The sequence below is a fragment of the Ischnura elegans genome, chromosome 3 (genome assembly GCF_921293095.1).
Source record: "Ischnura elegans chromosome 3, ioIscEleg1.1, whole genome shotgun sequence".
Lineage (NCBI taxonomy): Eukaryota > Metazoa > Arthropoda > Insecta > Odonata > Coenagrionidae > Ischnura > Ischnura elegans.
The window spans coordinates 125324518-125339745 of NC_060248.1; the positions used below are offsets into that span (position 1 = coordinate 125324518).

At 40.0% G+C, this 15228-nt stretch overlaps 3 protein-coding genes across 4 annotated transcripts; 1 reads left to right on the forward strand and 2 right to left on the reverse strand.

The window, feature by feature from the left end:
• Positions 1 to 1674: 1674 nt before the first annotated feature.
• LOC124156527 (zinc finger HIT domain-containing protein 2) lies at positions 1675 to 9969 on the reverse strand. Of its 2 annotated transcripts, none has more exons than XM_046531118.1 (7): positions 9724 to 9969; positions 9410 to 9630; positions 6557 to 6737; positions 4592 to 4703; positions 4302 to 4508; positions 1952 to 2108; positions 1675 to 1860 (listed from the first exon to the last, which is right to left on the reverse strand). In XM_046531118.1, the coding sequence occupies exons 1-7, from the start codon at positions 9759 to 9761 to the stop codon at positions 1694 to 1696; spliced, it is 1083 nt and encodes a 360-aa protein (XP_046387074.1). In that variant the 5' UTR covers positions 9762 to 9969; the 3' UTR covers positions 1675 to 1693. The 2 variants fall into 2 exon arrangements, with proteins under 2 accessions (XP_046387074.1, XP_046387073.1); XM_046531117.1 differs by having other exon boundaries at positions 4302 to 4511.
• A 2707-nt stretch (positions 9970 to 12676) lies between these two features.
• On the forward strand, positions 12677 to 14013 carry LOC124156528 (structure-specific endonuclease subunit slx1). Its single transcript, XM_046531119.1, has 4 exons — positions 12677 to 12857; positions 12953 to 13004; positions 13075 to 13260; positions 13410 to 14013. The coding sequence occupies exons 1-4, from the start codon at positions 12685 to 12687 to the stop codon at positions 13788 to 13790; spliced, it is 792 nt and encodes a 263-aa protein (XP_046387075.1). The 5' UTR covers positions 12677 to 12684; the 3' UTR covers positions 13791 to 14013.
• On the reverse strand, positions 13846 to 14602 carry LOC124156529. The gene is made up of 2 exons (XM_046531121.1): positions 14524 to 14602; positions 13846 to 14292 (listed from the first exon to the last, which is right to left on the reverse strand). The coding sequence occupies exons 1-2, from the start codon at positions 14584 to 14586 to the stop codon at positions 14050 to 14052; spliced, it is 306 nt and encodes a 101-aa protein (XP_046387077.1). The 5' UTR covers positions 14587 to 14602; the 3' UTR covers positions 13846 to 14049.
• Positions 14603 to 15228: the final 626 nt, after the last annotated feature.

Sequence of the window (15228 nt, forward strand, 5' to 3'; positions counted from 1 at the left end):
AGGCAAGATGTTGGCAGAAAATAACGGAAGAGTTTAATAATCATGGATGAATTATCATCATCTTCTCGCAATGGCGGAAGTCACCTCAAACGCTTTGAGCCGACAATAATCTAACCTCAAAGTTTGAGCCGAGGCTGGCCTCAAAATTCGACGTTTTTGAGGTTGAGGTCCGTTTTATGATATCGCATCTCCTCCTCCTGACGACAATGACGTGGAGGCCGGCTTCGAGGGGACTTTTATGATACGGGCCTAAGTCACCGTGGTGGCGCCACCATGAAATTCATCGAGCTATACGTACAACAGCACACTGGGCCACTTTGGTGGCTTGGTCGTGCTCCTGGAAGCGCGGCCAAAATTGCGGTGGCCAGAGCCTCAGACAGAGCCAGAGACTTTGCTCACCATCACGGACGCGCCACCAGCCGAAAAGCATTGAATCATATGGAGCACTGCACACTAACGCTTCTCTATGGTGACACCAGTAGGTTTGTTTTGTTTTTCTTCAGTGTAACTTGTTATCATGGCGAGGCTTGACGTGGAACGTTTTATCTTAAAAGTACAAACCATGCCAGCGTTGTGGGACATGAGTGGTGAAGTGTACTCGGACAGAGATGTAAAGCGTAAAAACAGGTGTATCCAGTATTTTCTTCTTGATTTTTTTCCTTTTATTCTGCAAGTAAAAAACATAAAAGTAAACCCACAAGCTTCTTCCACATCCATCACGATTAATAGGAAACAGTAAACTGAGCAAGCATGGCGGCTGATGAAGTGGCTCACCACTCAAGGTTACTCGCCACCAAACACTTCCAAAGTGGTGCTCCCATGGTGGCCTAGTGTGCAAAGGCCTTCAAAGGGGCGGAGTAGGCAGAGGGGGCCAAGTGCAGAGTACATACAGTATTTGGAGTGGAGGAAGGGAATAATAAGGGAAGGTGAGTCTATAGATAGAGGGATGTGGAAGGGGAGATATGGGACTACACTAGGGACTTAATGAGTAATGGGGAACATTGGTGGCATAAGGATAATAATAATAATGTTGTCTTTATTTTACAAGAAAATTTAGGACTGGATAGACCTCTCTTACAATTATCTTGTTTGACTATCTCATTAAATCTATCCAGGTGGGATTCGTACCCGCGACATCTCGGCTGGCAGTTGGGGGTGTTACCCCTATGCCGCCGAGTCCGGCAAGGATAGGGGATAATTAGGGAGGGAGATGAGTTACCAAGGAGGGAGGGGGATAGAATGAAGTCAATGATAGGATGAAATCAATGACTCCTGTTCTTATATTGAGCAAATGAACAGGAACAGGTTTCACCTTGGAAACATTCATGCCACCTACTGTAAGAAATCTCCATCAAATAACAGCCATTACAAGCTGAAAAAATTATTTTCATTGATATGAAACACACAGGATATTTCATAACTGCGTCAGAAGTTAATCCAATCCAGCAACCTTCCTTCACTCTTCACAGAGGAGAATTACGGTTAGTGAGTTTCAACTCTTCCCATGCATTGGTACGTAGCAGGAATAACAAATGAGCTTCAACAAGGACAGTTCTGTTATGTGTCTACACTCAAGTATATTTTCTTTGCTCATAGGCATAATCATTTGAAATCTTTCTGATAAATTTGGGAATGCTTAACAGCTCAGAATTTTTTCACTAAATAATGGAAGCATTACAAAAAAATCAATTTATTATGTTACACAGAAAACGTCAGCAGCATACTTCTTACTCCAAGAAAGGTAGAATTCGATTTTCTTCAATATTGTCCGCAGTTGTGCCTTAGGGAGAGCAGGAAGGCTGAAGACGGACTTGTCTGAAAATTTCTTGGAGAAAGCACTCTTTCCTCCGATGTCCTTGCCTGAAACATATATTAATGGGGAGGCACATTGTCAATTGCAATATTATTTCCACTCTGACTGAAAATGCTTGCATTAAAACTTATAATATACCTGCTTCATTCTTAGCCTTCAGAATTAAATTGTAAATATCAGAGAGCGCACTCATTATGTAGAAGCTCCTGTGAGTGTCATTTGGCCCTTCAAGTATCTCCTTCACATCAGCTTTAATGAGGTTTTTAAGATCTTTAGATCCTGATAACCACTGACACTGAAAAGCAACATTTTGAGAGATCACTAAATTAGAAATTAGAGTCGATTCCATTCATTTAGAGCAGGGGTCTCCAATTTACTAGGCCACGAGGGCCACATTCCAAGTTCCGAGTCGCCCCGCGGGCCGGATAGCAAATTTGCCGATGACTGAAGTATGCAATGTTCAATGTTTGAAACGAGTGCGCAGGCCGGATGAAAGCCCTCCGTGGGCCGGATCCGGCCCGCGGGCCGTATTTTGGAGACCCCTGATTTAGAGCAATAGATATTTTATCACCCACTCAACTTTAGAAAAATAGTAGCAATGGGACAATTGAAATTGAATTCTAGAATACCATTCAATATAAAAGCACACACAATGAAACTTCTCAAGGTAGCCATAGCTGGTTCTAGGAATAAGTCTCCATTTTGAGGACAGGCCAATTACCAAGGACTCTTTCAATAAATTAAAAATACATGCATTTCTAATACTTAGGCAGTCCAGTTTACTTTTGATATTTTTTACCACATATTCAATTAACAAGTATAATTAGCCAAATTTATCTTTTGAAAAAATTGGCCCAAGTTTCATTGATGACCCAAGTTATATTTTCATCGGCCTATATATCACTGTCCTTAAATTCAGAAATAGCAGAAGAATCGTTTGCCTGAGTATCATTGAAAATGAATTGAAACAGCAAGAACATAATTCACAGAAAAACAATAACTAAGCTGGCATTACTTTTGAAAAACTGTATTTATAACAAATAAGATTAAAATACAACTACATATAAACTATTTTCAAGCATCAAATCTGATTGGGTGGGGGAGTAACACTATATCACAGCTACCTTGTACTCCCTTGCCACAGATGCTCTCACAATCAATCCATATGGTATTCATGGAGAAGCCCTGTTATTGCAGAGAGCACCTTGGCAAAGTCAACTGCTTAATAATATAGGTATGCTTGTATCTCAAAAGAAAAGCTAACGACATGCCATGACAGGAAAAATTATTTCTAGGACATTAATGCGCATCAAACCTAAAAAACTTCTACCAAAAAAAATAATTTGGCAACTGCATAATGGGGAAATTTTAATGTTGATACCTTAACCTCAGTGATCACCCGTCAACCTTCAATTGAAAGGGTATACTTTTGGCCCCAGGAGTGACGTACCGCTTGATCATGTACTATGGGGGAAAAAAGTACCCCAACAAAGGTTGTACCACCACTGTTGCCACCGCGAGAGAGTGGGTTTCCTTTCCAGGGGGTTGTTATTCTCTGGACGGTGAGGGAAATTCAAACAAGGCACCCCATTTCCTTTCCTTGTCGTCCAAATACGCCTTCTTTACCGCTTCACGGAAATTAAGGATCCCATTGCACTTCACTCCTATTTCTCAACGATTGTCCTTCCCATAGTTTTGTATTGCTCTCCAATTTGGTCCATGTCAGCCCCGACTAACCTAAAATCCCTCGATTGCATCCCCCACTTCTTTGCCAAAATAGTTAGGCATAGAATCCCTCACTTACGCAATATGTCCTCTGATGCTGTATTGTCTTCTCTTTCCTTGTCTAATCTGCAGAATCTCAGACTTAAAACGGACTTCAACTTTCTACACAATATCTTGAACTCGACTTTTGACTGCCCTGAACTCCTCTTTCTATTGAATTTTAGAATACCGACTCGTTCCACCAACTCGCTCTCCCTACTCCACCTTCCTATTCCCAGAATCTCCCTGACCAAGCGCTCACCTTTATATCGCCTCTCCTCCCTTCTAAATTCGCTCCCTCCTTCCATAGATCCTTTTTACCTGTCTCGTAAAAAATTCACCGCACAAGCTTTGACCCATATGTCTGCTAATTGAATGTTATACTTCCCTACTGGTTAATTCTTTGTTTGTTTTTATATTGTTATTGTATTGTGTCTAATTCATGTATGTCAATGTTAAAAGTTTCACTGTAAATTGGCGTCATGGCTGTATGTGAAATTTACTTAAATAAATAAAATAAAAATAAATAAAATTATTTACTACACAAACTCGATTTTTCACAACAATGATATATGTGACACAGGTGGTCAAGCATAAAGTCCTCATAAAAAAAAGCTTTGGTATTGGCACAAATATTTTGCTGTAACAACGCATCTCCTGTGTAAATGATAAGAGGATGTATGACCCAATATTATACCTTAAATTACAGTCAAAATGTACTCACGTTGGTAACTTCAGATGAAGCTGATTCAATCGCTGCCTCAGCACTATCATAATTGCACCCACTGCGAATGTTGCATGACAAAATCACCAGACCATGAACTGCTTCCATCGCAAAACTGTGGTGATCTCCAGCAAAATACTGAGTCACATACGCGTAAGCATACAGAATATTAATCAAGTTGAACTGTACACATGCTGCAGGAGATTTCTTCTGGAGAAATACAAGATCCGAATTATTTTGGCATCAAAACGTAAACAGCATAATTTATAATGGTTCATTTAGATACAAACACATATTTCATCAAATGATGGGATATTATCCAACAGCTTAGGACAATTTTGCATGAAAGTTTCATCACGGGTGCTAGAGGAAGTAATTTCTTCTATAAGTTTTTTTTCTTCCCTGGAAAATAGGCAAGAAGTCAACACTATTAGCGACTTGCATATCATTATTTAAATTATGAAAAAATTATTTTCAGCAAAATACGAATCATAAATATGTACGAGTCATAAATATGTACTTTCATCATCTAAGTCCTCACAACATTGCACACGATAAGAGCATGAGAGTAGGTAAATTTACCCCATGGGTTTGACATGAGTTCACTGTTACAGTTTTACAGTTACATATTTTTTTTCCGGATAAAAAATTACATTTTTTTAGATACTCGAGGTCAAAGGTCACAAGGTGTGACCTCGGAATAAAAAAAATCGGTATCTTAAAATCTAACATATTTTACAGAAACCATGTTCCTTTAGCTTGAAAATGAGACCAACAGGAAGTTTCTACCACAATTATTAGCTAAGTTATGATTTATTTTTGTAGAGCATGCGAGGGAAAATTTTGCATTTTCTGTCATGTTTGCAACCCTGCTGTATGAATACCGTGTATCGCGAAGGGTTAAAATTTTGTGTATGGGCACAGTTTCATGTGCTTCAACTTCCTACCAAATTTCAAGCAAATCTGAGACGGTCGGGTTGAAAAGTCCACTTTTCTGTGATGATTTGGCATGGAATGACCCAGCATTGAAAATTTCTCACTGTAAATCACCTGAATCCTATCCTGGATTTTGCCAGTTCATTGGAGAAATACTGCCGAGGAGCATGAGTGGGAAAGATTGCCATTGATTCTGACACTATTCAACTATTAACCCTTTCACTAATGTGAACGTACGTTCGCACGGCAGGCTGCTGTGAACGGACTTTTCCTTCCGCCCTGCCATGCACTTTTACCGAAGCACTTCGAAGGGCCCCTAATCTGGGACCCTTTCCTCGACGAGCCCACCCTCACTGGCCCCTCTGCTGGCCTCCCTCCCAAAAGTGACCGCTCTGACTGCATTTTGAAAATCTATCAATCAATGCGATCATCAAGAAAGATTGCTTGCATCGCACTCCTGCCAATCAGGCAATCAAGTACATTTTTGAACCGTGTTTCTTCGATGAAAAATAACGATTTTGTTTACTTTGGTAAAATTGCCAATTTCCGGTGGTCCGCAGCCATGTTTTTAGCAAAGTTAATAAAATCGTTATTTTTTAATCACAGAAACACGGTTCAAAGACGTACTTGATTGCTTGATTGGTAGGAGAGCAATGCAAACAATCATTTTTTGATGATTGGATTTATTGGTTGATTTTCAAATTGCAGTCAGAGTGGCCACTTTAGGGAGGGAGGTTCCCGCTCGGAGGGTCCAAGAGAAGGGCCAGCAAGGGTGAGCTCGTCGAAGAAAGGGTCCTGGATTTGCGACCCTACGAGGGTGCACCACACCCATCCTGGAAGTAGGTACCTGCTCCATGGCCCGACGAAACGCATTTCAACCTTTTCGCCGCATGTGAGGAGAAGGTTTTCGGAGATTGAACAGCAGTGAAAGGGTTAAACTATATTTAATTTTACACTATTAAACATTAAGTTAAAAATTATAACATTTTCTAGACAATTATGGTATTTACACGGTACAATTTAGATGGTGGATGTGTCTACTCATCCATCCCCCACTGGTAAATTCATCATATAAACATACCTTAACGCTTACTCGAGAGTAATTTATACCTTTGCCTGTGAAAACTAGCCTTAAGATTGAAACTGAGAGAGACACTACTATAACTGACAAGGGCAAAATAATGGCATAAATAGAGAGTCAAGCAAAATAAGCACCGACATTAGCATCAAAAAGACTAAATTCTGCCCTTAAAATGTTTTATAACTTAATATTAGTATTATAAGTAGATGATTAATGAAAAAACGAACAGCCACCATACCTGTACTTCCACCAAGGGGTCCAATTGGGGACTATCTGAGACACATCTCCTTTCTGCAACAAATCAACAAATTCTTTCCTTTCTTCTTCAGTCAGCACATCCCACACAGCATCTGCATCATCAAGGCTGATGCCTGCGAGCCTTTCCTCTAGCTCTGGTGCCATCTCCTCGTCATCAGAATCTAAAGACACAAGTTGAATCCCACATAACTCCAAGACGCCAATTTTTGGCATCGTGTTATAATGAAAATACATTAACAAGATAATATGTATGGTCTGTTATAGATCCGACTGCCAAGTTCCAAATAGAGTGCAAAAGAGCCTTAAAATCAGTTTCAGTGTTATTTAAGTGGAATGAAGTGAATAGGTTACACCAAATGAACCCCTCAGCTCCACGTTTTTTTGGGCTTCCTAAAATTCACAAGAGTGATTGTCCAATTAGACCCGTTGTTTCCAACGTCATGGCTCCAAGCTACCTCTTGGCGAAAAAACTCAACTGTGTACTAAGACACCACTCAAAGTTTACCCCTAAGTATGGAGTTACTAACGCCATTGACTTCATCCAACACGTCTCTAAAATTGATATCCCCAATAAGTGCTTGTTAGTGTCTTTTGATGTGTGCAATCTCTTCACCTGTGTCCCACCCAAAGAAGCCGTAGACATAGCAGAATCTATTCTCGTCCAGAAACGTGTGGCAGCTCCCATTATAAGTGACTTGTGTGATCTATTGAAGATTTGTGTGTCTCAAAATTATTTCAAATTTAACAGTGTATTTTATGAACAGCCCAATGGATTGGCCATGGGCTCTCCTTTATCCCCTCTCCTGGCGGACATATATATGGACTTTTTCGAAAGGAACCTGTTTTCCCCCAATAATCCACAGACCAAAAATGTGCTATCCTGGCATCGATATGTGGACGATGTGTTTTGTATTTGGACTGGCTCAATAAGACAACTAAAAATGTTCCTATCTTTTTTGAATTCTTTGGACCGCAATTTGAATTTCACTTACGAAATAGAAGAAAATAACTCTCTCAACTTCCTAGATCTTAAAGTCACTAAGGTCAACAATCACCTCGAGTTTTCAGTCTTTCGGAAAAACTCCTATACGGACCAAGTGATCCACTCCAGTTCAAGACATTGTTTTTCCCACAAGTTATCAGCCTTTCACAGCATGTTACATAGGTTGCTGCATATTCCGATGTCCCCTGCCAAGTTCAATGAGGAATTAAACACAATTAAACTAATTGCTAAAAATAACGGATACAACGAACAGTTAATTGATAGCTTATATCGGAAACAATTAAAAAAACAAGCAGTGGGAGAAATTTATGGATCCCGAACGCGACAAGAATCCACGGCCAAGTGGCGCAGAATCCTTTTTTTAAAGGACATTGGGCCGAAGATATACAAAAAGGTGCCTAAGGATAAAATTAAAGTTGCGTTTTACAATAAATCCAACCTAAGGAACATTCTTTCCCTCACCAAAGATCCCATCCCAAGAGAAGAAAGGAGTGGGGTGTATAGACTAAAATGTGAATGCAACGCGGTGTATGTTGGGCAAACGGGGCGACAATTTCAAGAGCGGGTAAAAGAACATCAAGCCTGCCAGAGAAATAAAAAGACTACTTCACAATTTGCTATACATTTGTTAGATAACAATCATCAAAGTGATTTTGTGTTTGAAGTGCTTCATTATGAACCTAAAGGACCTAGATTAGACGCTTTGGAACAAATGGAAATTTTGCAGCACGTACGTTCCAATGACAACATTGTAAACGAATTTTTGTATGACGACCATTCCCCTCTTTTAAGCCTCCCACTCCTAAATTCCTGAGCTAATGACATGACGAACTCTTCGGCCTCTCTCTCTCTCACCTGAACCCCCCCCCCCCTCCACCTGCCGTGCCCCCCATAAGGGAGCCTCCTCCCCCTAACTTCTTCCATACCACATGACCAAGGTTTTTTCCCCCTCCCTCTTCTCTGTTAACCAATCCGTTCAACCTAATTACCTTCCTCCCTACCCCTCCTTGCCTGGTATAAAAGGAAGTGATGGACCTCTGTAGAGTTCACCTGAGGATGACGTCTAACGTTGAAACCATGGTCGTGAATAAATATTAATGTGAAAGTACAAAGTTCTTCCTTCTTTTTAATTATGAATCGCTTTCACCAAGTTACGCCTCAAACAATTAATTTTATCAAATATAGTATTCGTGGCAATACCAACAATACATGTTAGTAGTTCAGTTTGTGAAGTCTGAATTAAAAAAAAACAGAAATTTAGTGACTTATTCTAAACGAATAGATTATGGATGGATATGGTGATAGACTGCAAAGTTTAAACTTGTAATTTAAGAAAACAGCATGTGGAGGGCACACAAAATTCAGAAAATAGTAGACTGTGTGAGTGAGACAGGTGGTGCTGCCCCGCAGCTGATTTCTATGAATGGATGGGACAGATGAAACTTCACTTTTCTCGCAGACATTTTACTGATGACTTCCTTGACCCAAACGAATACTTACCTGGCATTGCAAAGGATTCTGAAGATAACTACTAACTTAAGCTACACGGTGATGATGTGTCTCTTTGACATCAGTTCGATGCTGACGAAACTGGTCTGCGTTTAATTAACTTTTTTGTCAAAAATTATACCTTTCAATCCTTGTAAAGGTCGTTATATCTACGTCATTGGCATCAAATGTTTCAAGAAAATGAATAGAAAAGAGTTCCATGCATTTGATATTAAGCCAATAACTTTGCTTCATCGAACATTGTACGGAAATTTTCAAAATACAAATCAACATCAACTGAGTACAAAATGTCAACTGCTACAATACAAATAATTACATTACCTAGACTCTCATCGTCCTCTTCATTCTCCACTCTCTTCAAAATGTCCAACATTTCCTTTTGTGACTTTGGATCTCCATTTCTAGCTTTTAATTCTTCCTCGATGCACTCTTTGTAAAAGCTTTCCGAACATTGCAAGTGCACATTTGCCCGATAGCATATCAGGGAGCAATATACTACATTGCATCTCGGACATACGTATTTTCCGGTCGTGACATTACAACTAATTGCAAAATAAGACATACAATTACAGTTTTGTCTATTTGAATATCCAAATTCCATAGTTATTTTTTCATCTTCAAGGAGAAATACTTACATTCTACAAGTCTTCGATTGATCCTCGACAGTTTCCATTTCATACTATACTTCGCTATTTTTTCCTAGCATCCAAAAATGTCTTTCCGACGATATATTAGAACAAAAGGAAATTTCCCTTAATAAGCTAGAAATTCATGCTAAAATATTTTCAAAAAATATTTCAGCATAAAAATTTATGACCGAAAAGAACAAACATCATGTGAATACATACGAAGTGCCCACGACCATTTCAAAACAAATAATGCGCTGAAATGTATTCGTTAGGCATTTTTTAAATCAAAAGAATGCCGCAGTGCGCATTTGTTAAGTTCAGCCCCCTCCAACTCCCGGCCGCTAGGTGGCCCCAAAAGCTCCGTGCGAGGGAATCTCCGATAGATGGTGCTAGTGGGTGTTTGCGCGTCCAGCATTACGAAATTGCATTGAACCAAATACAATACTTGATCGCTGGAACAACGAATTTAAAATGCCTTTAACTGAATTGAACACTAAGAAGCAATTTAATAGCCTTTTAATTTCATTGACAGCCAGTTAGAAAGTCCATGTACAAAAAACATTGCCTTTACAAGAAATTGAAAATGAGATGTTGTCGTCTGCTAGCAGTCGTATTTTATTAGCTCTACTTCGTAAAAAAGAAGTTATTTGCGTCCTGATCATCATATATTTATCGCTAACGGCATACTGCCTGACATATAATTATCAAGGTATCGGTCCCCCAAAAAAAAATTGGCGATACAGACAGTCGAGTCGGCGTTTCCTCCTCCAAGGAACTCCAGCGCAATTATGCTGAATGGGGAAATAAGTTTTGGCTGCAGAAATCTCCTTTAAACTCTCATTAGGTCACCTTAAACAGGCAATCCTAAACTGGTAGCTACGAGCATACGGTTATCTCCGATTCAGAAATTACAAGATCCGCAATGAGAAAAACTGGCCCAAAATTAATTACTGAAAGCTTCACATAACGACTCATATTAAGATTAGATTAAGACTTAATGGTTATTCTGAAATGGAAAATGTACGTTTGGGAACCCTAATTAAGACTTTAGGCACAACAAAAACACCTTGCTAAATTCTTAACCCAAGAAAGTCACAGAAATACACATCACAAGATCAACCGAAACAGCAACCAATGTAAAGGAAAAGGGGACGTCTGGGAACGGTAGTTGAAGGAAGTGATTGTTGTTAAATTTAAAATGCATTTATTCATGAAAGCACAAGCACTATCATTAACACTGTACAGGCGATCTTAAAGGATAAGGGCAAAGGTTGGAAGTGTGAAAAATGTAAATAAATCTCGAAGTTCATGAAGATTTGAGGGTTTTCCACGGTTGTGGCAGTATCACTTCCACCAAAAGATCTGGAGATGAATGACCGCCTAGAAATAGAAATTTTTCAAAATTAGGCAAAATTTAAAAAAATATATTTAAAAAATGAGTAGCAATCCTAGGTCGTATCAGTTATAAATGTGGAATGACAGTACTTTTACAACGAAAAATCTCCACAGTTAGCTAATAATGGTGTTACAAGAGGTTATGTCACACCAAAAATGTGAGGCTTTGAGGCACGAGAAAAATATCATAATGAAAGGGTGGGGCCAAATTTTCGATTGCAAATATCAAGAGCTAAATTCATCCTTTCAATTCTTAATATAACCACCATTTACTCTATTCTCATGACTTCCTTTTTTATTCTTCCTTTTTTATTACCCCTGCCCCTTCTCAGCAAAAAATATCCTGACCACATTACTGTTGTTGCACTTTGTTTACAACTACAACAATTTCTAAACTGCAATGGCAGCAAATCCACAGAAGTAAAAAAAATATGAAATTATTTATATCTCAACATCCGTAGGCGGATCACCGTTAGTCCGTGTATATTATTGTCCGCTAAACAACATCAATACTTGCATAAAATGAGCATGGATGCAAGTATAACTATCGCTAGGGCGCCATAAATCTTATCCCACCAAATAACAGAAGCTACCATTATAATTTCACTGTCATTAAGTCCTAAAACTAGAGTAGGATGCACATTAACACTTTCACCATGATCATAAAAACATAAATTCACTGCACAACTGTATCTAATAGGAATGAAATAATACAAGTTTTCAATTCGTGGTGGAGCGATATTTTTCCTCCTCTTTCTGTACTGACACAAAATTCTTCACTAAATATCTAAAGCCATCAATTAATTGCAGAGCGAGCTACGAAACCACCTAGGTTATACAATTGTAATTAAGTACAATAACACAATTAGTAAAAACTGATTGAACTATGCCTCCACGGCAACATGGCATGATATTATTTCGGTATTATGTGAAAAACATGAACCAATGATTTCCCGCGAAGATAAAAATAAAAATTTCCGTAAATAAATATCGGATGCTTTGCCATATCCTCTTTAAAAACAAGAGAAAGGACATGCATAGAAGAGTAAACAAAGCCGCCATTGCAGATACCGCAGTATTTCCGCTATCTATTTGCACCGCTAATTTATTCTTAGCGAATAACACATATTTTCAACTAAAAAACGAGGTCACTTAGATCTAAAACCACGAAAAAATTACCAAATTAATGATAACAGAGCCATAAAACTAACATCGGTAACCCACCGCATTTTGAGTACTTACCACTGCTTTGAAAAAACTTTTATTTTCAGCTCAGCATTCCTTCCTGGTTTTCCTGTATCTTGTAGAATTATTAGACACATATCAAAAGCGCGATGCACGAACCATCTTCAAATTTAATAGCTTTTCAGCAATATAACACATCTTCCAAGTGATGAGCTTCGCTGGTTCACCATTGAAATGAATGTAACAGCAACGCGATACTGGGCGCGCGACAGGCTCGCAGCGCCACTCTGTAATGAACTAAAAAAATTGAATAACGTGGGAGGATTTTGGGACCAGCCAACCAGCAGCGTAACAGCCGAGTTGGAGGGGGCTGGTTAAGTTGTTTGAATGGCGGAAGTAGTTGAAAACTTCTATGGAGTGTATTTGTTATTCTGTGAAAATCCTAAATATACCGGGCGAACCTACATAGGTTTCACGGTTAATCCAAATAGGAGAATAATTCAGCACAACAAAGGAGTAAAATCTGGAGGAGCCTGGCGTACAAGTAATAAAGGCCCGTGGTAAATAAGACTTAAGGTTCTGCCATACATGTATGTTTCGAGTTCACTTTCAAATTTCATTTACCTACTTTTCATGAAAACTTTGCCCGTTTTAGGGTGATGGTATTGGTGGTGCATGGATTTCCCAACGAAATATCTGCCCTAAGGGTGAGTGTAAATTAACCTATCTGTGTTCAATTTGTGTTTCATCAAATAAAGTTTTCATCCTCTTATTTAGTTCGAATGGGCTTGGCAAAATCCTCAGAAGTCCCGACGGCTGAATAGCCTCCCCAAAAAGGCCGCGAAGGAAAAGAAGTATGATTACTGCTTACGCATTCTATCGGAAATGCTATTGGTAGGACCTTGGAATAGACTTCCGTTGACAGTGCGTTGGCTGTCAGCGAAACACATGAAGGAATTTCCTGTAAGTTGACTGTTAAGTTTAGAGTTGACTCTGTTTTATTACCTTTTTCTATACGTGTATTCACTCAATCATTATCCATGCTTGAAGCCATCCCAAATCGTCATTGAAATTACCTCCAGTTTTTCGATAACATTGCTGAATTTTTTCAGCCAAACCGTCATCCGCCGTTGCACATGCCCATCACATACGGACACGTAGTGAGCAAGAAAGTGAATGTTGTGGACAGTGAAAAAATTGATCCAGATGTCAGTGAAATACTGACCTGTCGTTTGTGCAACCTATCCGTCAACGAGGAAGATAAACTCACCTGCCTTGATAATGGTTGCCCATTAATTGCTCACATTGTATGTCTTGCCAAGAGGTTTCTTGGCCAAGGTGGAACCTCTAGTGTAAATGAAGTTATCCCTGTTAGTGGTGAATGCCCTGAGTGCAGCGAACAATTACTTTGGGGCGATTTGATTCGCAAGAAGAACGGCTGCTACGCGGACCTTGTCCCGGCAGATGAATCCGATTTGGATAAATCCGAATGAAACCAAGTATTTTTTTATTTTGTCAACTTTATAAAGAAAGTGTCTTTTATTGGATTTTAAGTTAATTTTAATAAATTATTTGTACATGATTTCGTCCGTCTGAATAATTCTCATGCAACTGGTGATGTTGCTTTGCAATTGATCGTTCTGCATAAATGTAACACCACTGTCGATGGCCAAATGAAAAGGGGATCACAACACTTGCACAATCTTCGACCGCGTTTGCGCCAAAAACATTCCATTAACTGAGGACACACTTTTAGTAGTCGTCGTCACCTCCTCCGTAGTCACCTCCTCCATAGTCGTAATCATAGTCCGCTCCCGGAGGAACAAGTATTCCTCCCATGAAATCGGATATTCCCTCCTGGAATCCCATCATTGATGCCACGCCGTAAATCAGGCGGAGGGTCAGCAATCGGACGAAATCGAAGATATTTGTTTCGCCTTTGTTCTCCGCCAGCTTCTTTCTTCTCTTCCTCCTGCTTCCACACTCGGCCATCGTCTGGAAAATGAAAGATGTTTCAGGGACGGGAAAAGCATTTTGAAGCCATAGCGAACGTGAGGACAGTTTCAAGAAATTCAGCGCCTCCCCCGAAAATTTTGGGTGATATAGAACCCCCTTCAACAGAAATTCCGCCACCCTTCCAAACCCAAATGTATAACCCCTACTTTAATATAAAAATGTTCTTAATGCACAATATCGAGGCTTTATGTGGGATAGAAAAATGCTTACCGTAAGGAGTACAACCGTGACGACGATGACGCACATCAGCCGGAATTTCGGTAAGACTTTCATGACGATCCACCAGGCTCTGAAAGATAAAAACAATCTCGGATTAGGTGGAGCAGGAGATATTTGGAAACTGCGATGGTTTTACACAACCACCCTAGCAATCGCACGCACCGAGGGCGATGAACACCCGCCGTAAGCAGGGCTTCCTCTCCTGCCAATCAGTATATAAACCTCAGTGGGAGCGGTCGGAGAGTGACTGACGAGCTGCCCATGCTCGTGACGAAGGTGGCGACGGAAATGTTACGGTACGTCGGAAAAAATTAAGGTGCACGCACCTCGGTGCTTGGCCGCTGTCCACGGATGGGGAAGTAGTTCAGTTCACCCTAAGTATCGTGCTTTATGCGTGCCACAGCTGGAGGGTCGGTGCGTTTAACATTCCCTGCGTGTCTTGGGTGACGTTCTCTACATATTTCTCCTGCACGTACCTCGCTGCGGATGACTCCCAGCGGAACCCCCTCCGATTAAAACATTAATCTGGGTCAGGTGGGAAACGGATCCGTGTGACGGTATGCGACAGCACTCGGGAGCAGCGTTTTGTTGGTCTTGGCCCGAGAGGAGGAAGAGTGTAACTTTTGAGCTGCCAGAAAACTTCCGAGTAACGGTATTTCTAGCTCCGCCACAAGGTGATAAGTTCCGTGTACCCTC